The sequence below is a fragment of the Chelmon rostratus genome, chromosome 19, assembly GCF_017976325.1.
Source record: "Chelmon rostratus isolate fCheRos1 chromosome 19, fCheRos1.pri, whole genome shotgun sequence".
NCBI classification, from domain to species: Eukaryota; Metazoa; Chordata; class Actinopteri; order Chaetodontiformes; family Chaetodontidae; genus Chelmon; species Chelmon rostratus.
This window is the reverse complement of record NC_055676.1, coordinates 17,699,152-17,727,103: the sequence shown is the minus strand read 5'-3', so window position 1 is coordinate 17,727,103 and position 27,952 is coordinate 17,699,152. Positions and strand designations below refer to the sequence as shown.

Here is a 27,952-nt window from a genome sequence, read left to right as displayed (position 1 = left end):
AACAGGTGAGCATGTGTCTTACCCATCCGCGTAGTTTCAGAGGAGGAGGTGTTGGTAAGAGCAGTGGCCAGTTTCTCCTCCAGACTTTTATATGCCTTCTTCTTCTCCCTCAGTGCCTTATGGAGAGTCTCCAGTTGGACCTGAACACTTGGTGGTAATCCCTGGGCATCCTGCACCACCCTATGCTCCTTGCTCTCCTCTCTACGGCCTTTCTCCTCTTGCAGGAGAGCCTGGAGTTCAGAAATTCTCTGATAGTGGTCACTGAAGGCCTTGAAGAGGCGGCAGAGATTGCTATGGAGCTCTTGGTGATGTTGTCCCTTTGTTCCAGATAAAGCAGTGGACTGATTGCCACTGGATTTGGTGGTTGGCTGGGTTGGTTCTCCCAGTTCTTCCCTCTCCTGCAGGGCTCTCTGAAGTTTGTCGAAATTCATCTGCAGGTCAGGGCTGGTGTGTGATGATCTACCAGAAGCCAAGGGGCTGGTATTTGTACAGTGTGCTGTCAGACAGGCGACAGCCGACTCTGCTGCATTGAGACAGTTCTGTAGGACTTCGGTCAGTTCCTGATTTAAAATGACATTATCAGAACTTCCCGTTTCCATTTGGCATTCCTTTGATTCCTGTTCCGTAAACGACTCTGCTATCTGCCTCGAACATTTACCACTCTGGTCAGCACTGTTACTGTTGTAGCCATGTTGAGCAGCAGCATCTGCAGCTCTCAGTTTTTCCTGCAGCTCGGCATTAAGCCTGTTCTGCTCCCACAGGGCCTCCTGCAAAGAGTCTGCGTGTCGTTGCAGCTCCTGCATCGAGTCTTCTGTGCTTCCAATACCACCTCTTGGGCTCTGTCTATTTGGAGATGCATTCACCTGCTGCAAGGCCGTCTCTATCTTCAAACATAAATCCCTGGTTTCTGGATTATTTTCTTGGCAGCCTGGGGAGGTGATGGCCTTCTCTGCCATATTAAGAAGCTCTATAAGCTGGTTGTTCAGCTCCTCCTTTTCCTGTAGGGTTTTTTGCAGCTCTGTGCATCTGCTGTGGAGGACAGCATCTGAACCCACAGAGCCAGGACCTGTGCATAAACTGGCGTGCAACCCAAATCCTCCCTGGCTGTCCAGACTGCAGGCTGTCAGGTAAGCAATGGTGGATTCTGCTGCCTGCAATGCCTCCACGTACTGGCAATTGAGGCGGTCCTTCTCCTGGAGCTGAGCATGGAGCTCTTCCCAGTCAGCTAGCTGTTCGCTTAGCTTGTTGATCAGGGCCTCTTTCTCCTGACACTCCTGGTGAAGAAGCTCCAGCTGAGTGAAAAGAGCAGAATCAGCCTGGGTGTGATCCACCGTTGTTGTGTCTTCAGAGACCTTGTCCGACCCGACTGGACTGCAGCTACGGTGTGCATGTCTGAGTGTGGAAGAAGGGGAAGTGCTGTGTTGGGGTGACCTTGGAGAGTCGGAGTCTGTGTGCAGTTCCTGGTCAGACCCATGAACATCATTCAAATGAGGGTGCTGAAGTGCATCAGTTGTCACATGTTCAGACTGCCTGCTGCTGCTAGCCTCCACTCTCAGCCTCACAGGGACCGGGAGGCGAGATCTGACACCAGCCTACAATTGAAACGGAACAGATATTAACATTTGCCTTGAGGCAGAAAGCAACGGTGCTTCTTTATAGTTGTAAAACTATACAAAACTTACCCCATGCCTTGAGACATGGTGCTTTGTGCTCTTGCTTTGTGACTGTGGACTCTCCATTTCCCCTGTAATGCTGACAATTAGCTCAGTGGTGACAGGGGTCTCCTCATCCGACAACTCCTTGGACGGATTGATGCCCTTAGCATGACCTGACTCAGCCTGCAGTGTTTCCACACTCTTTCTTAATTCAGCCTGTCCATCACTGCTGTTCCCCGAAGCATCAGTGCTCTCCTTCTCTTTACACTCAGCAGATTTTTGTTCTTTCAGGAGCCCCCGCAGCTCTGCATTTTCTGATCTAAGTCTGAGCAGCGCCTCTCTGCAATAATAGAAATCTGATTAGTTTATTGTTCAGGCAACTGACTCTTTAGTTAGAGTGAAAATTAGCAGTAGGATCTGGAGACTGTCGAAGAAAAGACCCACCTAAGATGTGAAACTGATGTGGCCCCACAATCAGTCAGCAGGGATTTAAGTGCCATTACGTCCGTGTTCCTCTCCCTAGAATCTTTCTCTCCAGTGTCCAAGGTGTCGTTGCCAGACTGAGCATGCTCTCTACTCTGGCCGAGGCCACTGTCCATACTCATATCAACCAACAGCTTTCCAGACACCATCTAAACGGGGACAGTTGAGACACATAAAAAATGAAATTCCCAATAGTATTTAGATTAAATTCTGTCAAAAGGTCCTCAAAACTTAAATGATCATCTACTTCATACCTGTCCTATTTTGATGTCTGTCTGACTCTCTTTGTTAGAGTGCTGCGTCCTCTTACTCTGAGCCACAGGCTGCATCTCCTGCATCTTTTCGAGCTGCTAGAGTAATGGGATGGGAGGCGAGTATGACACACATGGCTCGGTAAAAGAAAACTTAATGAGGGAACAGAATCCATAAAACACTGCACAGCAACAGCAGAATGGTATGACGTGTCTAATGTGGCATGGCGAAGAGAGAGCATTTCATGGGACACAGAGATAGAAAAACAGGGAGTGATTAGGAAAGGTGAAGGAGAAAAATAAGGTATCTTCTACTACAGACAAGAAACCGACTTGTTAGAAAAATAAGACATAAAGTAGCTAACAGAGTAAAGAGACATTAATAACAGGCTAGACAGACCAGAGGTTAAGATGTAGGTTCAAAGGTTAGAAAGGAGCTACTAAAGGTGGATGTTAGACAATGACTCAGACATGATTTGTCAAGTATTTTGTACAGACATCTACTTAAATGACAGGAAGGTTTAGGATATAAACTTATGCGCCTCAACTTCAAGCACAACTTCTTTAATATGCAGCTGTCTTTTGAGGCCTCTAACCTGTTTCCAGGGGCTACTGCTGGTCATGTCTGCGTCTCCCTTGTCGTAAGAATCATGGTGTGACTTCTCCAATGCTGACAGCCGGTTCTGCAGCTCATTGTTCAAAGTCTGCAGTTTGCTGACGCAGTCCTGCAGCTCCAGCACCTGAGGCCCAGAATTACTCATGTTCATCCAGTTGCATGACTGTCTTTCTGTTATACATATTGTGGTGACAAGCGTTGCTAACTAATTGAAGTCTACTCTTATATGCACGAGGTAGAATGACAAGACCTTTATCCAAACATATTATTCACCTTCTGTCTGAGCTCCTGTGCAGAAAGTAGGGACAAGCTGTCATCCTGCCCCTCTCCCACGCAGATACTCATGTAGGAAGTCTGATCTCCGATGAAACTCAAAGTGTCACCTGAAACACATTAGTATCAAATGTAAAAAAAAGACCCCCATTTACCAGAACTCTGGAATAAGATATTAAGTCTATTTTTTTCCTCTACTCATACCAGCATCATTGGCCCCACCAACCCCTCCTCCACGGTTCTGTATGGCTCCTAAACGAGCCTGCAGAGAGGCATTCCAGCGCTGCGAGTCTTCCAGCTGATGTCTCATGCTCTCCAGTTCTTTAGGATCAATCAGGTCCATGCCTGAATAAACACACGGACAGTACATTTCTGCATAGGTTAAGTGCTCAACTGGCAGAATATTCCCAATTTAACACCGATTCAAAATGATTCACAGGCTGTGTCACAGTTAAGAATTTGCGTGAGTTTATGTGAAAGAGTTCTTTAAGCTGCTATATACTGCAATCACATATATGCAAAGGCCAGTCAAAAAGCAGAGATTTTACTTAGGAAGACATTCAGCTCTGGAGAAAATACAGGAACAAATGGAAATTCCTATTTTATGATATGATATGAATGTAAAACTAAATAAGGTGATATTCTTTCTTGATATATATATGCTAAATATACACTAAAAATACCACTTTTAGCGTATTTGTTTCATCTTGGCATGTTTTTCCAACGCATATGAAATTCAAAGCTGGTGATGGAATTTAGCAAAAAGCCGCAGTGCTTAAAGATCTGAAGCCACAGAAAAACACACATATAAATATAGACAAATAGCACTTTAACTTAACACCCCCCCCATTAAGCATTAACAGTATATAAACATTTAATAATGTTTATAACCAGATCATAAGCACACACAAGCACTTATTAATGTGGTTGTTGGCAACTTTGACTCCTCCTGTGGGCAGTGACAATATAGTAAAACACAGTTCTATAATATAATATATTTTCATAGGAGAAGTTACACTTGCTGACAAATACTGTACATTAACAAACACTTAGGTACATAGCTTATATCCTTAGAGCTGTGTACAACTATCTTATAGAGTGTTGTAAACCATAGAGTAATATATTTGTATACTGGTTAGGAATGCTAAATAGGGGGACTTAAAGTAAAGTCTTAACATACAGAAATAAACTCAGTATGTTTTTGTGTCTGTCTACATTGGGCATGCACATATTACATGGAATGTATATCATAATGATTATATAAGCAAAACAAGAAGTGTGGAAATTGAATCAGTGGTAATTACTGTAGCTACATCTATCTTGGATTCAGTGTGAATGTGAGCCATGTGCCTGTTAGTTACAGCTGACCTATTTATACACCTGGCTCTCTTCAGACAAGGGCGGGGGGGACGAGCATGCACATATAGGCAGGCACAGGCATGCATGTGGACAGACACTGAAGTAGTTTGGCTTAGACGACTACCTGAACGTACAGTGCCACTTTTAATCAGTCTCAAGGCTGCACACAGATGTCAAAGCTACATCTGAGGCATTAAGTGTACAAAGTTACATTAATCATGTGATGTCATAAGATAATACATTTAGGCCACCTTGTGATTTTGCAGCAGTATTACAACTTTTAATACCTCTTTGAATACCTTTTAAGTTGTTATATAATGACACGCTTGTGTAATGAAATCTAATTCACGTGACAGATGGTTGGTTGGGTTGGATTAAAAACCAGAGGGGCGATAAAAGGTGATGAAATCAACAAACAAACAAATGCTTTAATGTGACAGTCAAAAACAAGAAGACAGCATGTGAAAAGTGAGACGGGAAGACCGGCCAACAGCAGCCTTTATTCACAGACAGACGAACAGAGTGGATTAGTGTGAAGCCATTACATTTAAAGAGTGACAAAGAAAACAGGTAGCAACTCTATGATGGACAAAACATGCAGATGAGGAGGTGATGATGTAAAGAACAATGAGCATAAAGGTGTGGAGGGACCAGGTGTGCATGCTAAATAAAGTGACAGATAAAAAGGGGATGTGAGCATGTCAGCAGGAGACAGAAACACAAGACAAAGACAACAGGTGTGTTTATGTATGTGTGTTTTCCCTTGTGCTATAGTGTCCCTGAGCTATAGTTTCCTCTCTTCTAACAGCTTCAGTGATAAACATTTCCTTTCCTTTATCCTTTTGTGTTATTCCTTTGCTTCTTTTCTTTTCATTCAGTTCCCATCGTCATTTACCACCCAAAGTGTTTGCACTGCACCTTCTCTGAGTTTGGCTCTGTGTATCTCTCTCTCCAAGTCGTCCCTTAGCTCCTCATTAGTTTTGATGCTGTCCTCTAGCTGCTTCCTGAGGAGCTGCACTGCTGTCAGCTCCAGCTGCAGAGCATGGAGGCGCTGGGCACTGCAAAAACACACACGCACATGCACAGAATGAGGTTCATCCTTCAAATACTTTCACCTAATCAAAATAATCTCTTTATTTTCACCGGTTGCAATGATGTTTTGTCACGGTGCCCATTATCCCTACCTGTCCTGCTCCTTTACAGTCCTGACCAGGCTGGAGTACAGCTGTTGTTCGGCTCTCAGTGCTTTGTTCAGAGCATCATGCTCTTGTTGCAAGGCTATAAGGTTAGGCAAAGCCTTAAGGGAGACATAAAAATGAAAGGTCTTAATGCAAAGGCATTTAGTGTAAAATAGATTCTGGTTTCATTTGGGTACAAAGGTCAGTAAAGTTTACTTCTTGCTGGCTGTCTCCACCAATCATGGTTCTCTCTCTCTGGGGGAGCCCAGGAAGTGATCTCTCCATACCAGAGCCAATGACTTGATCCAGTGTATGATCAACCCGACTGTCCCCTCTCTGACTGAGGCGCTGGTGGAGAACCTGCTCAGAGACATAAACAAAACATGAGAAATGGTGGCGGAGAGGCCACTGAGTTCAAATGCAGTCAGAAGAAAAGCTCCTTATTCTAAGCTGCTGTGTGTTTCATTGAGTGACAAGAGTTTGACTCCCTGAATGGGGGAATCCTTACATTGATAATCTCGTCCTTAGTCTGCAGAGTGGCAGTCAGGGACTCAATATTAGCAGCCTGACCTTCATTGCGACCCTCCAGCTCAGACAGCAATGACTGTAGCTCTGCTAAAGAAATCTGAATATAAAGAAGATAAAAGACACTTGTTAGAAAAAGTCCTGATTATGGACCTACTAAAATGCTTATAACTGACTGACCTTTAGTTCATTCTCCCTCTTCAGTGCTTTGTTTAGTGCCTCAGTTTTCTGTGCTAGCTCCTTCTTCAAGATGACAACAGACTTCTTGGAGAGAGGGATGTTCTCCACGTTATCCTCGCTGTTCCTCCTGGATAGCTCAGCTTCAGTGGGGACAAGATAGAATCAAATGTAGGACCGACATGCACTCTGACTTATAAATACCCAGTGAGAGGGTTTAAAGGTCTGAAATGTCTCACCTTCCCTCTCGTCCAACTTCTCTTGCATGATCTGGATCGTTTGTCTGAGCTCCAACACGTGATCCGGCTCCTCCTTCTGCCTCATCTCTGCCAGAAACTGGTCCCTCTCCTGACCACACTGCAGGAGCTTCTGCAAAATCATAAAGATAGCAGCACAGCCATGTAGATATGATGTACTTTGTCCAGAAATCAAAGATTATCAAATAGGCCACCAAGTCATTTGAAGGCAGAATGAAGGAGAGGCATATTATTCCTGTTATCCCCCCTTGGGAGTTTTCATTTCCCCTCCCTGTTAGGCTTCTAAGTCAAGCAAATTTTACAGCTGAGTAATTGTGTTTTATCCCAGAGGAACTTACGTTGATGATGCTGTCTTTTTCAGCAAGTAGGGCTCGGAGCTCTGCGGTCTCTAAATAACCCCCCTGGGCTGTTGTGGAGCTTTGCTTCTCAGCAGTGGCAAGCTGCTGCTGCCTATCAGACAGCTGCTTCCTTAGTTCCTGGATCTCTTGAGCGCGTTCAGACAGCATGCGGTTGTAGTGCTCTGCAGACTCCTGGGGGAAACAAAAGAACAGATTTAAGTGATGAGAGTTAATGGTGTTTGCCCACATTCGGTAAATACAAATGGCTTTTTGTAGATCTGTCAGTGTAAATACAATGCACACTTTATGTCTGCATAAATGTGTAAATTCACTTTTGTAAAAGTTTAAAAGTAATTTTAATTCCCTGTTCACATTTTTGTTAATTTCAATTGTGCATACCCTGCATGCACGCTGTAATTCATGTTTTAAAATACATTTCATTTTGATGCATCTGTTCTCTCATTTGCATGTTAATTTATTCTTATTGATATTATGTTTCATTGCTATATTTTATTTGTTGCTACATAGAGTAGGTTTCCCTGTTGTAAATCCCTCTGAAACCACTGAAGATGTTTTCAGAATTAAATGTTGACCTTGAGGAGCTGGTCTTTGCTGCTGATTGTAGCCAACAGTCCTTCCACAGCACTCTCATTGTCAGTGACCAGCCTTTCCCTTGCCTTCACAGCCTCAGCCAACATAGCCTCTGTGACCTTTAACCTCTGCCCCATCTGTTCAGCGAGGTCACGTGCATGAGTCTGCGACTGGCTCAGCATTGATTCGGCCATTTCCTACAAACAAGAATGATAGAGTTAGAAAAATCAGAAATATCTAAGGATAAAGTATTTGTATGTAAGGAAACTGCTGGGTCAAAATTATTTTTTTTTTTTAAAGTAAAATGAAACTGGCTGAAAAACAGCAAAGGGTATGTGGAGGGGATGCTCTTTGTTAGCTAACCTCCATATCCTTTGTCTTGCCCTCCAAAGAGAGCTGTAGCTGGCTGATAATGGAATCCTTCTCCCTCAGTGATCTGTTCAAGTTATCCTCCACATCTTGCTTGGCTCTCTGCAGGTTCTTTAGCGTGTTTGCAAGATGCTGCAGCTCAACATCCTTCTCCTTGATCAGACTGTCAAAATTCTGGAAGAAGAGGGATGAGCACAGAGATGCATCGGACTAGCTGATTACTAGGAAAGGCAAATTTGTGGCCTCAGTTTCTGATATTATTTTCCAATCAAACATGGTCATAGTGGCTTACATTGATGGTTTCGTCATTGTGTGAGAGCAAGTTATTAAGCCTATCAAGGTCTCTTTCTTTCTCCCTCAGAGACAGCTGCAGCTGGTGTATCTCATTGTCTTTCTCCTCAATGGCAGCAAACTTCTCATCCAGTGCTTGCTGTGAGAGAGCAAACAGAAGACTGTCAGACTCAAATTAAAGCCATTGTGGTGAGGTCACACAGAGGGAATGCGCACCTCCAGAGCCCTCTCCTTTTCTTTCAGCCTTTGCCGCAGCTTGGAAAGCACACTGTCGTTTCCTCCTGGGCTTTTGCTTTGCTCAAAGTCTCTGACCATGTTTATGTACTCCTGATGAACAGAGAAAAACAACAAAGAAAGTCAACCATCTGAAAATATTCAATGGCAGATTTGATAAAAACATCTATAATCTGTCTGTGTTCGATGTTGTTGCGTCACCTGTAGCTGCTGCTCTTTATCGGCCAGAGTGGATGTGAGCCGCTGGATGGTCACCTCATGTGCCTGCAGTTTTCTTTTGGTCTGATCAAGCAGCTCCTGGTACTGCTGCTCTAGAGCACTCTCCCTGTCCCCGATCTCACCACTCAGCTTTTTGAGCTGATTGTTCAGATCCTGGAGGGGGAAATGATAATACTGTAACACAAAAGCTGACATTTGAATGTTGACATATAAAGTACAAACAGAAAAGAGGATTTAAAATGCTTGCTGGCTTTGTTCTGGAGACAATAATATAGTTTTATTTGAAAACATTTTCTAGACAACCTCTGTCCTCAAACGATCTTACATTCTGCGCCTTGTCTCCCTTCTTCTTCTGCTGTTGCAGGTCCTCCAGCTCCACCTCTAGCTGGTCCTTTGCCTGCTGCAAGTCAGCCAATTCTTGCTCCTTCCTGCCCAGGGCACGCTGTAGCTTTTGGGCTTCAAGCACCTTGGCATGGTGTTCCCCCTGGAGTTGGGCCAGCTCTGTTTGCTTTTCCATTAATACATTTTGGTGCTCCTCTACTCCCTAAGGGATATAAATGCAACCTATGTTTAACTTTAATGAGGGTGCAATATGTATATGTTAATGAGTTGAAGATAAAAAATACTCTCTCTGCCTTACTGTTTCTTTAAAGTTTGACTCTCTATAAAATGTGCAGTACTTGCCTGGTATTTCTGCAGTTGGGCTTTATGTGCTGCCTCTCTAGCCTTGGCCAAAGCATCATCCCTGTCCTCAATCTCATGACAAAGCTCTGCAATCTGTGCAATACACAGACAGAAAGGTTGGTGCTAGAGGATTACATAATACAGAATAGTGAGAGCAAAGACAAGTGAAGTCTTGTCACAGTTAACAAGTTATTCCCACAACAAATAAAATGAATGTAAAATATGAACCTTACCTCCTTCTCCTTTTCTCTGAGGACCTGAGTAAGGCCTTGGATTGTTTTGTCTCGCTTCAGAGCATTTTTCTTCTCAGAGTTGAGTTCATTCTCCTTCTCCTCCAACTTCCCTAACAGGTTCTGTGTACGTAAATAAGTGATTTTACACAAGAAATCTCTCAAGCTAATTTATTTAACAGAGCAAAATGTCATCTCCATGTACCTTGTTTTGATTCTGAGTATCCTCCAGTGTTTTAGTCAGGTTCTCATTGGTGCTTTTTGTCTGGGTGAGCTCTTCAGTCAGCAGCTTATTGCAGGACTCTAGTCGGCCAACCTCACACAGCTCCTAAGCAAATCCAGAGAACACAGAAAACAGGAAAGGGAAAAATGCATTAATATCACAATGTTAAACAGCAACGCTGTTGTCTGTTACAGCTTGTTACCGTTGTTACCGCTGTAGTGTTTTGCCCAGCTGGGATTACTGAGAAGAACTACCTTTACTCTCACAGGAGTGTATTCATCATCAAATTCCTCTGTTAGATCATGCAGAGACTTCCATTCTGCCTCTCTGTGTCTGCGCTTGGCTCTGGGGTTGTGAGGGCCAGTATTTAACCTCTTCAGGACAGGGATGTGGCTCCCTGCAGGGGCAGAGACTTTCTGCTTGGAGATGCAGCGCAGGAGTTGGATCAGGTCAGAGATCACAGAGGGCTGACTTGAAGAGCTGCGGAGCAGCGCAATGGCCTGAACCTTTCCTCCTGGGTCATCAGCAGCACCACGTCTGGCAACAAACACCTTGGGCTCTCTCAGTTTACGTTTGGGTGGAGGGTCTGGAGGGGTGTCTAAGGAAAAGTCTCTATTGAGGGACTGCAGGGATGCAGAACGACCTTTGAATCCAGATCTAGGAAGCATGCCCTTACGATGGACCAGGTCCAGGTACATGCTCTGTGAACGGTGGCGTGCGCCTCGGAGACCAAAAGTCTTCATAGAGCCATCGAGCCCTGCTGCTGATCCCAGCCTGCTGCTCCTGAGGCCTGAGCGCCCTGGCAAGGTCCCTTTGCTAGCAATTTGATCCAGGCTCACACACCTTTTCATGCGATTCTCCGCGTAACCACTTCCACTCTCCCTGAACTGCTGTACTTCAGAGACGAGCTGACAGACAGCCTCATCATCAGGACTGCCCACGCCAGAGGACCTGAGTGGAGTCTTCCAGCTGGTGCTCCCCCCATCACTCCTGTCCAGGCGTGGGTTGTTTTTTTTGTAGACGTGCACGATGCACTGGATCAGGTTATCTTTCTCCGCCTGCAGCTTCTGGATCTGACTGTTGTGTTCATCCTGCAGCTGGCTGATGTTGACATCACATTGGACCACCTTCTCCAACTGGAACACACATTTCCCACAGAGGAACTCTCCACGGCCATCACGAGTCACCTCCCAGCCCAGCACATGGGACAAGATGATTTGTAGCTTCATCTTCGCTGCTGAGCTGAAGATCCAGCGACATTGGCTTCCCACCACTCGAACACCACATATACGACATGGGTCCCTCATGGCAACTTAGATCTTAAGATTCCAGATGCGTCCGCTTAAAAGTAGTCCAAAAGCCTCTTGCTGACACACAAACTGTCTAGTGGCCTTACAGTCACCAGCCTGCCAGCCATTGAATAACCATCTATCATTTTCTCTCACTGCATCAGCAAGAGAGGCACAGAGGAGAATGGCTGAGTACAGAGCACTATAAGCCCTAAGCCTTTGATAATCCCTGCTCCCGCCTCTATTTCACTCTCCCCCACACGTTCAATCAGATCAAATCCTCTAGGACTGCTGCAGTGATTTGTGTTATGGCCGGTGCCAGACCATCTCGAGAATACCTCAGTCCACATGTCCTGATAGGGGCATCAGGTATAAAGGTCGGCCCCATACAAGTGCTTCTTCATGGGACTGGTGAAGGTGGCCATTTACTCCTGTAAAGTCCATCCTGCCTGGGAAGGGCATCTAAAAATCCGCTTTAAGATTAGCGGAGGTGTTTTCTGGCAATCATCGCTATCGCACATTCCATTACACCTCTGTGCTGGAGGGGCTACACAAAGTCCTGTCAAAGCATCCCTTGTAGACACATTGTCCCCAGTGTTTCTAAATCCTTTACAATACATACAGCACATTGCTTACATAGATCTGAAAAAACACTGACAGGTTATACCATTTTTTCTCTATCAATAAAGAGGGACGGACATAAATAACTCTGAGGAATTGTCTCCAGACAGCATGGTAATCCAGTCTTAACACTGTGACCTGAGTCCAGACGTCAGTGCCCCATGAAGTAACCATGGACACCATCCAACTAACAGCTTTCGACTCTGAATGTCAACAGCAGTGCACTTTCACCAAGAGGCTGCATAATGTTGTGAGGACCACTTTCAACTGCACTGCATTGTCTCTATACGATGGACATTTCGAAAGCTTTCAAATGTGACAAACTAGATGCTAACTTAACATTTAACCACCATCCATCAAAAATCAAAATACATACATACATTCATCAGCTCAAGCAACAGGTTCACATTTAATGTTACACATACACTTTGTGCCAGCCCCCAAACAAACAGCATGTAAAAGCAAATATCTTGTTTCGGGAATAATTTCCAGAAAAATCCTCAGATTACTGTCATTTAAAGATGTTATTTAAATGATAGGTGATAGGTGAAACAAATGTCATTCTAAAATCAGGCAAAACAAGGGATGATCAAGGAGCGCCAGTGGCATTACAACAAACAAGAATACTTAGTCTGCTTCTGGACAACACCAGGAGGCACACAGGAAAACAATCAAGACATAAAACATGTCAAAATACATTTTGTGTGATTCAACAGAACAACACAGACAGTCCTCTGAAGTTAACAGCAGTTGCTTTGTGCTCACAGCAAACAACATCGCCTGTGTGTATCTGGTCGTCTGTGAGCGTTTGCGTTCGAATGACTTGACACATTAAAGCACAGTTAGCTTTTGGTTTGAGGCAAGACTACTGCTAGAAATAGGATATGAAAGAATGACGTAACATTGATTGACATAAAAAGTCAGTGGGGAAGACAAAAACAACACCAAAAAGCATGGGGAGATGAAAAGAATCCAAAAAGCAAGAGTCCAAGCAGTCAGCTAGAATCACCGTGAGGTAATTATTCTATGGCACACCACAAACAGATTTAGATTTTGTCCCTATAGCACCAACCTGATGGTCTGGTGTTGTTTGGTCCTTCTTTCTATGTAGCTCATCCCTCAGTGCCTGAAAACAGACAGTCAAAAGGTCAACCTCTCTGAATATACTGTATGTAATGTATCAAAAAATAGAAACAAATCACTTAAAACATTTTGTAGCTGTTAAATTAAGACAAACATATCTTTAGCAACATATGAAAGTCATACCTCAAGTTCCTGATCTTTCTTGGTGATGAGATCAGATAGCTGTTTAACACTGTCAGTTGTTGGTGCATCTGTCTGTTGGCCTACACTTTTCTTCTGATGGATCACAGCTTCCTGGTTCTTTAAAGACATCCTGAGCTGCTCAATGATACTGGTGTGAGCACAAAAACATTGGAAACACTTAGATCTCAATACAGAAAAACACATTAATATGTCTGTGCTTATCACTTGTGTCCCTACTTGTCTTTCTGCAGCAGGGCCTGCTGCAGGTCTTGGACGGGGCTGGGGACAGAGGTGAAGGTGCTTGATGGAGCCGAGGCTTGGAGCTGCTTTTCCATGTTAATATTCTTAAGCTTCTCCTGCTCGGCGATGGCTGCCATCTTCTCGACCTCTTCCTCTGCCGTTCGCAGACACTGACATGAGGGGAAAAGAGTGAGACAACTACCAAAGCGATCATCCCCAAGCTTTTTACTGTGCTGCGTAATGGATAACAAGGGTCTTAAATGCATATCACGACAGTTTGGACAAATCTTCACCAAGTTCACCAAGAAAAGGGAACACAAGACTAAGGAGGAATAAAAACAAGTGAAACTAACAATGGATATGAGTGTAATTTGGTTAATAAGACTATTCATTCTAAAGACAGAGAATTGAGTTATCATAATATTTGAGAGCAGGAGACAGCACTCTTTGGGGACTGAGAAAATGACTGCTCTCAGGGAGTACAGTAGAGCAATATATTGGAAAGTAACTTTATACAACATCCTCTAGTGTTCAATAGGCTGAAATAATTTTTAACTCACCTGTTCTAGGTCAGCTATCCTCTTGGTGAATGCATCCCGAAGTGCATCCATGTCTCTCTGAGCTTGCTCTCTCAAACGATGGGGTTCTCCTGATTCTCGACCAGCCAGACTCTCCAACGCTTTCCTGGAAAACATTCAGGTAGATTAGCTTAGGGCTCATATACATTTTTGCCACTGGGCCTCCAAGCCATTTCCCTGCCAATCAAGATCTCCTTTGTCAGTACAGTGGAACTGCATAGGGAATGATACTCACGAAGCAGACACGAGTAGCTCTTGTTTCTCTGCCAGCTCTCTCTTCATAGACTCCAACTCCACCTTCAGCTCAATGTTCTACAAACCAACAACACTGAGTCCATTACAGCGCAATATGCACATCTGGAGTCATCACAAAAACACTGGCACAAACAGCTGAAAAATATTCTAAACCTTCTTAGACATCCTTCTCCCTGATAGTTGTATTGTTAATACAACCAAATTCATAAATCTCATTGTATATCTTGGAGCGTGTAAATAAAGATAACATTCTTACATGACGCTTCACTTCTCACGTTGAAAAAAAAACAAACACAAGCAGACATAATGAGACCAGGAGATTCCAATGTGCTTACATCTTACTCACACAACAATGAAAAGGGAAGGCAGCTGTTAAATGGGGGGTTTTAGTTGAACAAAATCCAGCTGTTGTTGGAGCTGAAATTGTGATCTCAATTAGTCCCAGTAGGAGACGCTGAGTCACATACAACATCAAGGCACTGAGGGGCCACATTAATGCATGACAAAGACTTAGAAGTAGGGCTGAACAATTAATGGAAATACTAGCGAAACTGCAACATGTGCAATATCCAGATCGCAGACGGTGCAGTTTCTTCATGAAGGTAAAATGTGTCACAAGAATCTGTCGACAGAATCGCAGTGTGATTCTTTTTTTATGCATATCGTTCAGCCCTACGTGGAGGCCAATACACATTTTACATACTAAAGTAAAAACAATACCGTTTTGAATATGTCCTCAGTCGAGTCGTCACATTTCTGCTGCATGCGCTCCTCCATGAAGTAAATGCGCAGCTTCAGGTTAAAGTTCTCTTTCTTCAGAGCTGTGATTTGCTGCAAGTGATGGAAATAAACATTTTATTACACAGGAAAATGACTGAACAACAAATAACATTTCACTGAAAAATCTGTATTAAAATATTTTTAATATAGCTTTCTGGTTCCTCAAAGTGAACCTGAGCTCCTCAATGATACTGGTGCACAGAAAACACTAACAGATCTTAATGCAGAAAAATATCTCAATATGTCTGTGCTCCTCTCTTGGCAGGGAAGTAATGAATTAAAACTTTATTCATGTTAGGTTTAGTCACATTTGTCACCCTCTAAAGTATCATCTGTGTTCCCTGCATCACCATTGATGGGCAATGAAATGCACCATTACCTTGAATACAATTGTGAATTTCTCTGGGCTCAGACATTGTTGGAAACATTTGGGACAATGTAAGTACACAATTAAAAATACATAACATAGACCTAGTTGTTTTTGGCAACATCACAAATGTTTCATATTGTGCGCTTACGCACTTTTATCTGTGGAGAAAAGCGGGACAACATGTCTACATGGCTGCAAAGGCCCACGCCAATGGTTAATGTTAAAATGAAGGGAGGCCTTCATGCTTGTATGTGTGTTTGAGTGCGAATGTGTGTGAAGTGGACTGTGCATCATTGTGCTGCAGGCTCAGGACATCATACATCTGGTAATGGGGGTTGGGTAGACTGTCAAACAGAGGAGGTAGAGGTCTGGAACCCTCTATAAACCTTAGATCATACAGCCAGCCAGGCAGCACAAGCCAAAAATCTGAGCATGCATTCCACTAAAACTCTGAAATATAGGCTTCAGCCCACCTCAATCCAACTCCCACACACACACACATTCATTACGAAATCTCCATACATGGTCAGACTGGTTTAACTCAGACTGAGAATCAGGTTTGATAAATCATAATACTTTGTTGTGGTGGAGTAAATTTGACTGCGTGACCTCATACTGATGAGCTCAGTGTTTCAATTAATTCACAATTACTAGCTTTAATAAACAAACTAAAATATGCGTCATTATCATATAAATTGCCTTTGGATGACCCAAGAAACATTGTATCACTACATCACAGCTGCAATTTAAAAAAACATACAAATCACTCACGTTCTCATAGTCCTTCATGGTAAGAGCTTTGATTGGGGACATCTTGTCAGGGAAGGATGGAGCTGTAAACCAACAGAGTGATACACGTTTACTCATTTGAGTCCCAACTGCACTGTGATAAAGAGAATCTTCCCTGCTGACAAGAATAATGTTTATGTTAGAGAGTCAGAGAAGAGAAAAGAAAGAAAGAGAAAGCAGAAATGTTTTTGGGCTGCAGAGGCATCAGACGTGAGGCAGCTTCTGCAGAGCTGTCCTGTTTAGGCCAGTTGAAAGCAGCCCACAGCTGATCATGTAACATTACTAGTCAACAACACATTTCACAACACTAATTCCAGATTCACAGTTTGACAGCCTGTCGGGAAGAGCTCCATCACCCCTTATACTTGTATCAGTTGCTTTTTTTAAAGGCATTTTATTTTGAAATCAGAGAGCTGTTGGTTTTATCTTTGATGCCTTCAGCATATGCTAATGTCTTCAACATAAACATGAATCTAGATCTCTACACATGGTATTCATTACCCTTAAGTCATTACTCCCTTATTTCCTGGATCTAGTATCTGGCAGAACTACTGAACCTACCTAAACTAAGAACAAGCAAGAAGTAGTGAGACAGCAGCAGGAGACAAAAAAGACGCATCCTGCCATGGATGGAATGGAACTGAAATCATTCAGTTTGACCCAGTTTCTACAATTAAACAATAATTCTGGTTATTTTTAGCGAGGGCCATATTTTCAAAGACTCAATCATTTTTTAAAGTTATTAAGTTTCATTTCCTTATCCTGACCTGAGAGCTGAGGTAGTATCAGTACAACTCAGTTTAATACGCGTCAAGAAACATATTTCAGAACCACGTCCTCCACTCTATGCATGACCATTAAGGTCATGGGTATCATTCAGATTTTTTTTGGTATTAGTGTCAATACACCACAGTAATACTAATTACAGGATACTGCCTTCAGGAATATAAACATGTATATTGGTTGGAATATCAACCATTGATGTATCACATGTAAAAAAAAAAAAAAAAAGAAGCCAAAGTTCTCAAACATTCAGTGTTGTTCACACAGTACACTAGTTGAGAGCTGAAACAATTAATAGATCGATAAAAGAATAACTGTCAAGATTTCTGATCATTGAGTAACTTTTTTTTTGTCCTTTTCAGTTAAAACCTGCAAAAATTCCCTGGTTTCTCCAAAACGAGGATTTTCACATTTTCTGTAATTTCATAAACTAAGCCATCAGTTGATTAAGAATATGAAAGGAAAATTAATTGTTAATGAACATGCCCTAGTTTTCATGTGCGTACAAAAACTTCCCTACATAAAAGTGTCTAAAATGATTTCAAATTCTGATTACAATTGTGTCAAAATTATTATTTGAATCCACTAAAAAACATCCTCAGATCTAAGAATAAAGGCAACCAGAATAACTGTGGCCAATATGGATAAAATCCTCTTTCAAGTCTAACACAGCACATTTTCTGAAAATAAAACTGAGCAACTGTAAATGGATAAACAGATAACTTTTATTGGCTATCTAGGAAATTAAACACCTGATAAATTAAGGTACTTCATCACAGTGAGCTAAAAATTAAACAAAAACCTAATTTTACCATAAAGCAATCCTGCTAACTGATTTGCAGCGTTGCCCAGAAAGGCCTAAATACACACAGACGCTTAAAGAGATCGCTATCAAATTTGTATCATCTCATGGCATACATTGTCATAACGACCAACCCAACTATTCTATGTATATATTGGGGACACACCAGCCTTTTTCACTCCAGATACCGAAACTTTCACGCTTTCGCTTTGGCTATAGGCCCATACCGAGTACCAATCTGATACCAGTGTTTTATTAAGATGCTGTCTGCCTCATTGTGTGGAAGAGACTGGGATCATTCTTCTATGTGGAAGGCAACATCAGGCTTGATTTGGACATTATTTTCCTAACTTTGTAAAACAAAATGCTACAAAAAATACTAGATATAAATGTATTGAATTGGCATTAATTAAAATAATGGTGTCCGATTTGAGATCAGCTCATTGTCTCAAATATCCAGCTATTTGAGTCAGCATCAGATCAAGATCTGATATCAGTATTGGTATCAGTGCAACTCTAGTATATACAGATGATAAACTTTTATTTTCATAATGCCGCAACCGTCACTGTTTTGCTGGGATGTCTCTGTGCATTTGATGACAGGAGAAGGCCCAGATGCTGACCTATTTCTGTAAATCAGTTGTTTACTGGCTTGCATATATCGTTCCAGCCCTGAGTAGATTGTTGGCACACTACAAGAGCCTGTCAATAAACATGAAGAAGGACTGGTTCATTAACATCATCCAGCTAATCCCTTATCACAGCTTTGGAGAAACAACTGTGGGAGGTCACAGCAATGATTCAACAGCAGTATTAATTAATACACAGGGGGAGATGCAACCTGAGCAAGAAAAAACAAAAAGAGAGAACAAAAGAAGGTCTTACTGTACCTGTCATGCTGTCTGTGGAATATTCTCCAACATTTATGGAATCAGGCAGTCTGCAGCTGGGGACAGAATCATTTTGTTAGTCACCATGAATATATGGAAAAGGGATCACTGTTACATTTTCAACACATCCAACAAAGACAATTCACATTTTGGAAAATCACAGGAACCAAAGCAAGCTCTGCTCTCTGTCCTCGCTCATACTACACATACTATGATTATTATGGTCTTCGAACAACACAAATGCGCTGTGTTTATGTATTACTCATGCTGGCCAGTTCCGCTGAGCCTGAAGAACGCTCCATAAATAGCTTAAGAATGACTCTCTGCCTCATTTACATCCACTCTGGCAGAAACCCCTTCTGTGTGTGTGTGTGTGTGTGTGTGTGTGTGTGTGTGTGTGTGTGTGTGTGTGTGTGTGTGTGTGTGTGTGTGACCATGTGCCAGTGGCAGCCTTGCTCTCATGTTCAGACAGACAAGGAGAGCAAACACAATCCAGTGGATGGAGAAGGCTTTCTTTGTTAGACAAGTAGCCTACTGTGACTCTGATCAGCAAAGCATCACACAGTGATGGGACAGTGGCGGCACTCACAGACACAGCACAATACACCAAACAACTGCACATCTGGTTCACAAAGGCACGAAAGGAACCAGGGTTGTACCACCACAACAAAAATGTATCACATATGTAGTAATGCCATTTATGAAGGATTAGTGTGCAACATTCTCCTGTTTTATCAGGTTTTAAGATGGATACTTCACTTGCATAAACAAAAACATGAACTACTTGGGTTCAAGCTCATGTTTCCAACTATGACCTTTGTGTCTAATAATATAATGTCGAGCATTGAATGACTTCCTCCCATACCTCCCCTGGCACTGAAAGCACAGCCGCTCTGCTGCTTCTCTGGTATATTCCTCAGCAAGGATCTTTGATTCCAGCATAATTTATGTTAGACGTTCTTTATATACAATTTATATGACCTAGCTGATCGTGCTTTAGCTAAGAATCATAACAATAAAAAATTTGAACTATAAAATGACTTTTTTTTTTTAAATAATACTGGGAGGATGTCTGTACAAATTATATTTTTGTATAAGAGGTCTTCTCACTTGAGAGTTTTTAAAGACAAGAACATTGCTATTTGACATTTTATATTTCTATAGAAATGGATGAATCACACACATATGACTCTTAATCCCTTTTGTCCAGTTCCATTCCTTTTCCAGGCTGTCTGTGGCTCTGGGAACTACATATGAATATCTGTGTTAGAAATAGACTTAATTTATAGCTTCCACAGTGCCAGGGTGCAAACTTAACCAAAATAAAGGAGCATAACACAGAACATCACAGCGGAGAAAAGAAGACACAATGCCAACTGCTACTATTCAGCCACCTTGGACTTCCACCACACTGGATCACAGTGAATGTAATTACACGGTTTTTGACAGTGCTCTGCAACAAATCAAAGAGTCCTTAATGTCAAAGTGGCACTGTGTTACTCGAGACACGATGTGAAAAATAGAACAAGAAGAATACGAGCAGCAGAAGCACAATAATCCCCGACAAAATGCTGAAGGTCAATAAAAATATGTTGACATTGTTACATCACTGAGGTTTCACATGCCAAGCAACCCCTTCCTGTGTTAATGGAGAGGAAGCACTCCGCAGCAAGAGCCTGATAAAGTAACAGCACCAATCATAAACATGTAGTATATAAACACAGAAACTACACCAAATGAAATTCACTCATAAAGAATAGATGGCATTAACACACATCTGTGTAAGGTTTTGTCAGTGCTGCACTTGTAGTAAACCGGACAGCACCCCGTGGAAACAATGTAAGAGCCTGTAAACAGTGACTTCCTCTTTTCTTCTGATTTTGTTCAGCTGCGAGTGACTAACATGAAAGCAGCTCAGCTCACAAGAATATCACTGACAGTAGTTAACGAAAAACAACAATGCCTGAAGCGACTGACAGTATGCAAAGCCATATTTATTAAACTACAAAGAGTCAAGTGAATCAGGTTTCAGAATTACAGAATACGTAATTCACACCACACATATCAGTTAACATCTTGGATTACTGAGGCACGCTTACCACCTGGATGACCGCTTTTACACAGGGCACGGCAGGACTAGAGCATTTACAAGGAGACGAACCAAGGACACTACAAAGTTGAGCACAGAGATGCTATAACTAGCTTTTAAGAGGAGCAGAAGGAGCTGTAGACTGGCTATATTCAGCAAACGATATCCGGCGAGAGCAGAGCTAATGATGCACAGTTCACCTACCACAATCACACTCTTCTCTCGTGTCATGGAGAGCACGCAGAGGGAAAAAACAAACAAAAAAAAACAAATATGACACATGAACTCCACATTTTGTACAAAAGAGTGCAGGGAGACGTCTCCGCTTCAGTCTGAACCCTCGCTGAAAACTGACTGATTATTTCCGCTTTCTTTCACTCTCTCAATGACAGGTCAACAAGCCGACCTACCAATCGCAGCGATACCGCAGCAACATCCAATGGTTTGAATATGATTTATAACGGTAATAACTACTGGTAATGCAAGCATGACAGACTTCCTTTCTAATTAAGTGGCTGCACTTTAAATGTATCACTGAAGGACAGGTCATTTTGGTTTTCTTAATTGGTTTTTCAGTTGAGTGAAACTGTTCTCATCTTTTACGTGGAGATTTTGCTGGTTTAATACAAACACAAATTATGTAGTAAACGCTAAACACTAGATTACGGGCATTTAGTGAGAATAATTGTTTCCATACCTAGTTAACGGTATCGATATAGTCAAATATGTTGCTGCAAACACTAAACTAGAAAATCACTGTCTTACTAACTTATTGAAAGCTAACAAGAGTAATGTTAACTTAAGTTTTTTTTTTTCCCAAATCAATCACTCTGTTAAATATTCTATTACAGCTAGGTAGTTAGCTGTTATTTCAACATCATGTTACATGTGAAAATGTATAGATAAATTTGACATGTGATGATCCAAATGTCAAATGACCTACTAACTTACAACCACTAACATAAAACAGGACGAACAGCTAACGGTAGATCATTTCTTACGATCCTTAAGGTTGCTAAAACTGCAGCTAAATACTGGTGGTACACCTGACGTAGCTAATTCTCTGCGGTGTTAACGTTATATGAAAGGACACATTGAACGCTCCTGTGTTGTTCCAGTTAATAGTCAGGGCCCATTCAGCGTTAACTAGTTACTGCTTTCGGATTAAAGTGTGTTAGCTATAACGTACAGCAATGGTCTTACAAGCTAGCGTTAGCTCGCTAGCTACCGCTGCTCGGTTTACCTTCCGTTGATGTCAACGGGGAGCGTCACATCGTCCCCCACGACGGAATCCATGATAACAGTTAAGTTATTCTGTGTTCTCTCCAGGGTAATAAGACATTTTACTGACTACACGTAGCGTAAACCTCGAAAAGCGGGACGGAATTCAAAATAGTCCAGGCTACCGCCATCACGATATGGTAAACGTCACCATTGTGCACGTTGGAAACTGGTGATACCTTCAGGCTGTGTAGGAAATATTTTGATGTAAGACTGAAACCCAAAAAAGAATGTCTTCAAAAGATTAATATTACGAAATACAGTTACAACAACACAGGATATGTTCTATGATCATTGTAATTTCTATGTCAGTATTCGTTCACAAAAATGCTTAAGCGCAAGTTTATTGTTTGCGACTTCAAAATTAGGAATTTTCGAGCAATAAAAAGGCAGCATGAAACTGGGTGGATACTGGGACAAAGTGATTGGCCAAAACAAACACTTTAGGGAGGTACATAAAGCTCAAAAGTACAGACGCTGCGAATGAAGAATTTGCTTTTTTGTTGTCCAACCATGTAGTCATGTTACCGCGTCTGACAACCCACTTTTAAGAGAAAGTGACGTGTTTTATTAAGTAGGCCGAAGAATCCTCCTTATTTTACCAGCTTCACATACAATGATCATCACGGTCAGACAGAGGAACATAATAAACAAGAAAAATAGGCCAACCAAAACTGCGAATGCACTAATTTACATTGCTTGAAATGCAGGGGTGTCTTTGTGCCACGTGTATGTCCTGTATGCTTAAATTCTTAAATGTACTTAAATAAATAAGGCTTGTATCCACTTATTTTCTGACTGAAACTGAAATAGTGTCAAAGTTATCTGTATGTGTTTGTGTGAGTGAGATGTATTCATCAAAGCTTAAGCATAATTTGTATGTGTGTGGCGAGTGTGTTGGGTGTGTTGCATGGCGGGGGAGTTAATTATAACATTTAGCTGAAATACAGGCTATAGTAACGACTACTGTCTGGGTGTTTTATCACCGTTTCAGTCGTGCGGGAAAGGCCTGAAACATCTATAACTTCCTCGGTGTAAACAGCTGGTTCAGCCGCACATGAAGTTTATTCAGACAACAACAGCGACATCAAGCGGTGTGGCTCTAAACTCCAGCCGAGCAAGAGAACAGTTTCACACAGGGGTTTTAAATGGCCATTCTGATATTGTAAAGACGTAAACTTCTTGTTTGATGCCGATGATAAATGTTTATCTAGTTGATGAACTTTGCATCCACCCATCTGATGCGCGTTGTAGCAGATATTGTACTTCTGTGTCTGTTGTATATAGACGCAGAGACACACAAATGTGCCACACTAGTGTTCAAGGCAAGCACACCAGATGACCATCATTATTAGTTTATTATGAGTTTCTCTGGAGCACGCACCACTCCTTTTCACCTGCATTTGGCTCAACTGTGGGACCACCAAAACCTCACTTGCATCAGCAGAATATCATCAATGGAGGCTCCTGCATTAGTGGCCCTGCCATGGAGAGGGGCCATATGTCAAAATCTACTTAAAAGAACATGTATTTTTGTTTAAAGTGTGCTCACATGGCACATATTCTAAATAAGGCATTATACCACCATAAAACTGTTGCTTGCACTGGACTTAAACACAGACACACTGAAGGCAGAAAAGTAGATGATGAGTTGAAGGTGTCAAACAGCAAATTTGTTGCCCTAGTGCCCCCTAACAGGTTAATCTGTCCATGGGCTCAACACATCCTCAGCACCCCACAAATTAATCCTCCATTAGCTTGTCCACTGTTGATGAAGAATACTGGGTCATGGGTTTTCTGATGGATTTTGCAGGTCTGTGCTACTGTTGTGACAGATATCAATCACTGTCTGCAGTCACTTATTCCAGCCCATACAACTGTTTTTTTGCACAACCATTGGCCATCATAATAACTCTTTTCATATGGTACCATTATAAAAAATCCTGGCTGTGTGTGTAGAAACATTTGCACCCACTAAGTCAATTTGCAGACCTTTACCCATTAAGATCCTGAGTGAGCAAGAATTTGAAATTATGCTATAGGGACGCAATTGTTAATTGTACCTTTAGAAACTTAACAAGCTCGTAAATATCAAGTTAAGAGAGCCTCACATCTTTCTTAATCTGTCTTCAAATACTTGTGTAAAGTATTAATCCACACACAAATTGAAAGAATTTATTGAACAAATGGACAATGAACAATGAATAAACAGTAGACAGATAAAGGATGTTGGCACCAGAAATGGTCTCATTCAGAGTTTGATGACTTACTGTATTTGGCTGATATTTCCAAACTTTTACTTATAAAGGCAACAGAAAATCTTTGCTCCAAGTCATGTGTACAAATGTGAGGTATTCTTAGCTCGTTTTAATGTCTACAACAGATTTACAAAAAGAAGAAACATTTTTCACATATTTTGCATAATTCTTTAAAACACAAGTTATAGTATAGCACAGAGTCCTGGTACAGTACATGGTTGGTTATCATAGAGGAAAAACAACAAAGTAAAATAACAAAAAATAAAAAAATAAAAGATAATTAACATTGCAATAAATTTGTTCTCTGGAGCCCCAAATTTACACATAAAAAAAATCTATAAACTCCAAGACCAGTTGGGCAAACTGATATATAAAGTTGTCAGAAAGAGTAGTATTGCTTCAACCAACAGAAATTTGCTCAGTCTGCAACCACGTTAACAACATTAAATAACATTAAATTAGCAAGAGGGGATCCACTGTATACAGCAAGGTTTGCACAATTATACACACTTGTGTCCAGCTACAACAAAGAAACTTTTATTTAATTAAAACTATCTCCACTAGTCGTGTTTCTAAAAAATATTACATACAGCTGTGGGGGATTTGTACAGAGAAAAAGAAAACTTTATTCTTCAAAATACTTCAAACCCTGTGATTTATACTGGATACAAAAGGAGAAATCTGTTTTTAGTTTTTATAGTTATCTCTAAAATATGTTCAATCAGAATAAGCATCTCTGTAAAATGCAGCATTAAACAAAAACAGTTTTGAATAAAGAACAGTTTGACTATGCAATTTTGGATGGGATATTACCATTATAGTGCATTATGGAAGCTATGGCAATATATTATATGGACTTCTGAGCAAGCATGCACTATAAACATCAGAATATTTAAGCAAAGTGGTGTAATTACAGCACTATGGTTAGCACCTTAGATAATTTACTTAGCACCATGCATTAGAGAGAGGACGGGATAGAAGATGGGGGTTTTTATATCGATTCATGGACCCACTGTCCTCCCTCCTGTGGCTCAGTTCTCCTCTAAAAAATGCCTCTACCTGTAGTCTGTCTACTGTATGTGGGTAGAAGAAGAGACTTCTGGTCCCATGTGGCGCTGAGTAAATAATAACTATTACCCTCCTATCTTTTATCATAAGTAAGGAAGCAAGGAACTGATACGCCTGATTTGACACTCCACAGTTGCAGAGAACTTAATAAAACGCTTTTGAGAACTAGAGCTCCGTACTCTTTCATTACTCCGACCTCTAATCTCCACAACCGCAGATATTCTCCCTAATCATCAGTGGCATCCGGTTCAATAATGTGAGAGTAATAAGTACAGCAATGAGTATTCAATGCACCGACTCTCCGTGTGGACGGCTTGTGTGCATCAGTGTGTGGCTTCAGACGTTATTACTGAGAGCTGACTGGGTACCGGTTTTCCCGCATTAGGGAGGAAACTGAAAGTCGCGACTTCCCATTTGGAGCACCAGTAAGGACAGATGTGATTCCTGCTCAGTTTCGGCGAATGAGCCTGCCTCTGGATTAATTCACACGGGAGATGAGCACCAAAGGCAAATAAAATGGCACCCCTGAAAAATCCTTCCATATAAGTTTAAAATATCAAATTATCTTCTCTTTTTCTATTGCACTTTAAGATTATTTCTTTACATAAGATATACATGTATAAAAGTTAATAATAAGCATACATATATATGTACATTTAACTGATCCCAATTACTTTAATTCAGCTCTTCTAACAAAATTGAATTCCTGGTATTTCCAAAAAAGTACACACAGTATACAGAATGTATACAGTTAAAAAAATAAGTTACTCTAAGTCCACTGATTAACTTGGCCTTGGTCTCCCTTCGCTTTGCAATGTTCCAGAGAGATTGTGTGGCATAGAGCCTTCTTGTCTCCACGCAGGCGTACATATGGAGATCCTTCTTGAAGAGCGTGAAGAAGCTTTTGCCGTATGGAGAAGCTATTAGTGCAAGAACTCTCCTGCTCCTCCTCAGCTCTTCTGTGCCCCCCCCAGCTCCCCGTGCTTCCTCCCTCTGTGCCTGCAGTCCAATGGGAGTTTGGCAGGATCTGTATGGAGGGAGGCTTGTACTCGAATTGTTTTGCCGTGGATTGGAGGAGACTGCTCCGATCTCCACGCCTGCAAGAGGGTGTCACCGAAGAGTGATGATCCATCCCTGCATGGTCAGACGACTTACACTGCAACCCTCACAGGAAGCAAACGGGACCTACTTCTAGGTGATAATGTGAGCCAGGAGTAGTTTTGGGGAGGTTGAAGACGTCGACTACAGGGAGCAGAGTGGGGTCCAGGGAGTGGAACACAAAATGGGTCTGGTGCCAGCGGCCGTCTTTTATCTGAAACCCAGATACACAAGACATTTTTCAGCATGAACATAACAAGCAGGGCAATGAGCTTGGAAGTCTGAAAGTCAAGAATGACGTCAACTAAATGGCACAAAGCCAGATGACATCATGTTGTTACCCAGCAGGAGTCTTCTAGGACCTCTGGCTCGAGCTCGCCTCCCACCTCGAACACCTCCCCGCTCCAGGCCTTGAATCTCACAGAGCCCTGGGCAGCCGGCTGATTCTCAGCTGACCTCCACACCGAGATGTTCAGACAGTGGATGACGATGTGCTGCACTGCCTCTGAGCTCAGCAGGTGCAGGAAGTTCAGCTGGACACGGCCGACGCTGATTGTTGGCTGCTCAAACAATCAGAACAGGTGCTTGTTAAGAAGTCTGGTAGGTGCTCGTGTGCATAATGTTTACCTTACTAAGTTCATAATCTTAAAGACTTTGCTGATGACATTGGGGCTGTTATTGTGTCTAAAATACCTTGGATGCTGTTATTGGTTTTAGACAAGTCTGTCCACCTCCAGTAAAGTTGCAGGTGACTTCAATTGTATCTGACGAGCAGCCCAGGTTGGGGTCAATCCAATAAGTGCCTAAGAATATAAACACACTTGGTTATTATCTATCTAAAGATGATACTGCTCTGTGTTTCTGGCTCCGACGCACACACCCTCACCATCGTTTAACTTCTGTTCACAGCTGTGCAGGTCCCTGCAGATGCGGGCGGGGTTGTCCCGAGTGCCCAGTGGGTTCTTCAGGCTCTGGATCAGGTTACTGAGGTAGTGGAGGGTCTTAAAGATCTCTGCACCCTGGTCCAACATCGGCAGGTCCATCACTGGCTTATTCTGGGGGACAGACAAAAAGATGAGCGTGTGCAGTTTGCAACACATGAAGAGACATAATACAGAGAAATGTTGACGTCATTACTCCACGAACCTCAGTCCTGAGTGGGGTGTGTGAATCCATAAACAAAAGACCATCTTCTTTCTGCAGCAAAATAACAAAATCTTATTTAATCAGTGCCACTGTACACATTACAGTATATTTATATCAGCAAATATAACGTGACTTACGAATGATAGGGGGACACCCGGGCGACCCTAAGAAGAAAAAAAACTTTGTTAGACAATGAATTCATCATCAAATCTGACATTGTGTCTTTTTGACTGACAAAGCTTTTACATGTTTTGTTTTAACCTTCAAAAGCGGAAAACTTACTGGCAGTCCAGGGGGCCCACGAGGTCCAGGAGATCCCTAATAAAGTGAAAAGCATATATGCTGAATGAGGTTATATGCTGTCAATCAAGTGTCCACAGTAAAATAGAAATGACC

At 41.9% G+C, this 27,952-nt stretch overlaps 2 protein-coding genes across 9 annotated transcripts in view; both read right to left on the bottom strand.

Moving 5' to 3' along the window:
* The window catches only part of cdk5rap2 (CDK5 regulatory subunit associated protein 2), a 34,973-nt gene extending 12,866 nt beyond the window's left edge, over positions 1–22,107 (bottom strand). For 3 of the 8 annotated variants that reach the window (XM_041959542.1, XM_041959550.1, XM_041959548.1), the window contains exons 1-32: positions 21,949–22,107; positions 18,617–18,672; positions 16,124–16,185; positions 14,923–15,033; positions 14,183–14,259; positions 13,930–14,053; positions 13,367–13,539; positions 13,130–13,277; positions 12,936–12,989; positions 9,936–10,058; positions 9,734–9,853; positions 9,501–9,623; positions 9,142–9,360; positions 8,799–8,969; positions 8,580–8,690; positions 8,365–8,502; positions 8,067–8,282; positions 7,706–7,900; positions 7,113–7,304; positions 6,757–6,886; positions 6,521–6,660; positions 6,324–6,440; positions 6,032–6,175; positions 5,822–5,934; positions 5,556–5,695; positions 3,483–3,623; positions 3,279–3,388; positions 2,986–3,129; positions 2,393–2,488; positions 2,100–2,287; positions 1,683–1,995; positions 23–1,592 (exon numbers count right to left, since the gene is read on the bottom strand). In XM_041959542.1, the coding sequence (XP_041815476.1) occupies positions 23–1,592; positions 1,683–1,995; positions 2,100–2,287; positions 2,393–2,488; positions 2,986–3,129; positions 3,279–3,388; positions 3,483–3,623; positions 5,556–5,695; positions 5,822–5,934; positions 6,032–6,175; positions 6,324–6,440; positions 6,521–6,660; positions 6,757–6,886; positions 7,113–7,304; positions 7,706–7,900; positions 8,067–8,282; positions 8,365–8,502; positions 8,580–8,690; positions 8,799–8,969; positions 9,142–9,360; positions 9,501–9,623; positions 9,734–9,853; positions 9,936–10,058; positions 12,936–12,989; positions 13,130–13,277; positions 13,367–13,539; positions 13,930–14,053; positions 14,183–14,259; positions 14,923–15,033; positions 16,124–16,185; positions 18,617–18,672; positions 21,949–22,001 (5,812 nt within the window). In that variant the 5' untranslated portion in view covers positions 22,002–22,107. Of the gene's footprint in view, positions 1–22; positions 1,593–1,682; positions 1,996–2,099; positions 2,288–2,392; positions 2,489–2,985; positions 3,130–3,278; positions 3,389–3,482; positions 3,624–5,555; positions 5,696–5,821; positions 5,935–6,031; positions 6,176–6,323; positions 6,441–6,520; positions 6,661–6,756; positions 6,887–7,112; positions 7,305–7,705; positions 7,901–8,066; positions 8,283–8,364; positions 8,503–8,579; positions 8,691–8,798; positions 8,970–9,141; positions 9,361–9,500; positions 9,624–9,733; positions 9,854–9,935; positions 10,059–12,935; positions 12,990–13,129; positions 13,278–13,366; positions 13,540–13,929; positions 14,054–14,182; positions 14,260–14,922; positions 15,034–16,123; positions 16,186–18,616; positions 18,673–21,894; positions 21,926–21,948 lie in introns of those variants that run through there. The other 5 variants (XM_041959544.1, XM_041959546.1, XM_041959545.1 and 2 more) reach the window with 5 other exon arrangements.
* A 2,079-nt stretch (positions 22,108–24,186) lies between these two features.
* The window catches only part of col27a1a (collagen, type XXVII, alpha 1a), a 69,212-nt gene continuing 65,446 nt past the window's right edge, over positions 24,187–27,952 (bottom strand). The window contains exons 55-61 of the mRNA XM_041959926.1: positions 27,839–27,874; positions 27,694–27,720; positions 27,557–27,607; positions 27,297–27,465; positions 27,104–27,213; positions 26,752–26,970; positions 24,187–26,624 (exon numbers count right to left, since the gene is read on the bottom strand). Coding sequence (XP_041815860.1) covers positions 26,478–26,624; positions 26,752–26,970; positions 27,104–27,213; positions 27,297–27,465; positions 27,557–27,607; positions 27,694–27,720; positions 27,839–27,874 — 759 coding nt within the window. The 3' untranslated portion in view covers positions 24,187–26,477. The remainder of the gene's footprint in view (positions 26,625–26,751; positions 26,971–27,103; positions 27,214–27,296; positions 27,466–27,556; positions 27,608–27,693; positions 27,721–27,838; positions 27,875–27,952) is intronic.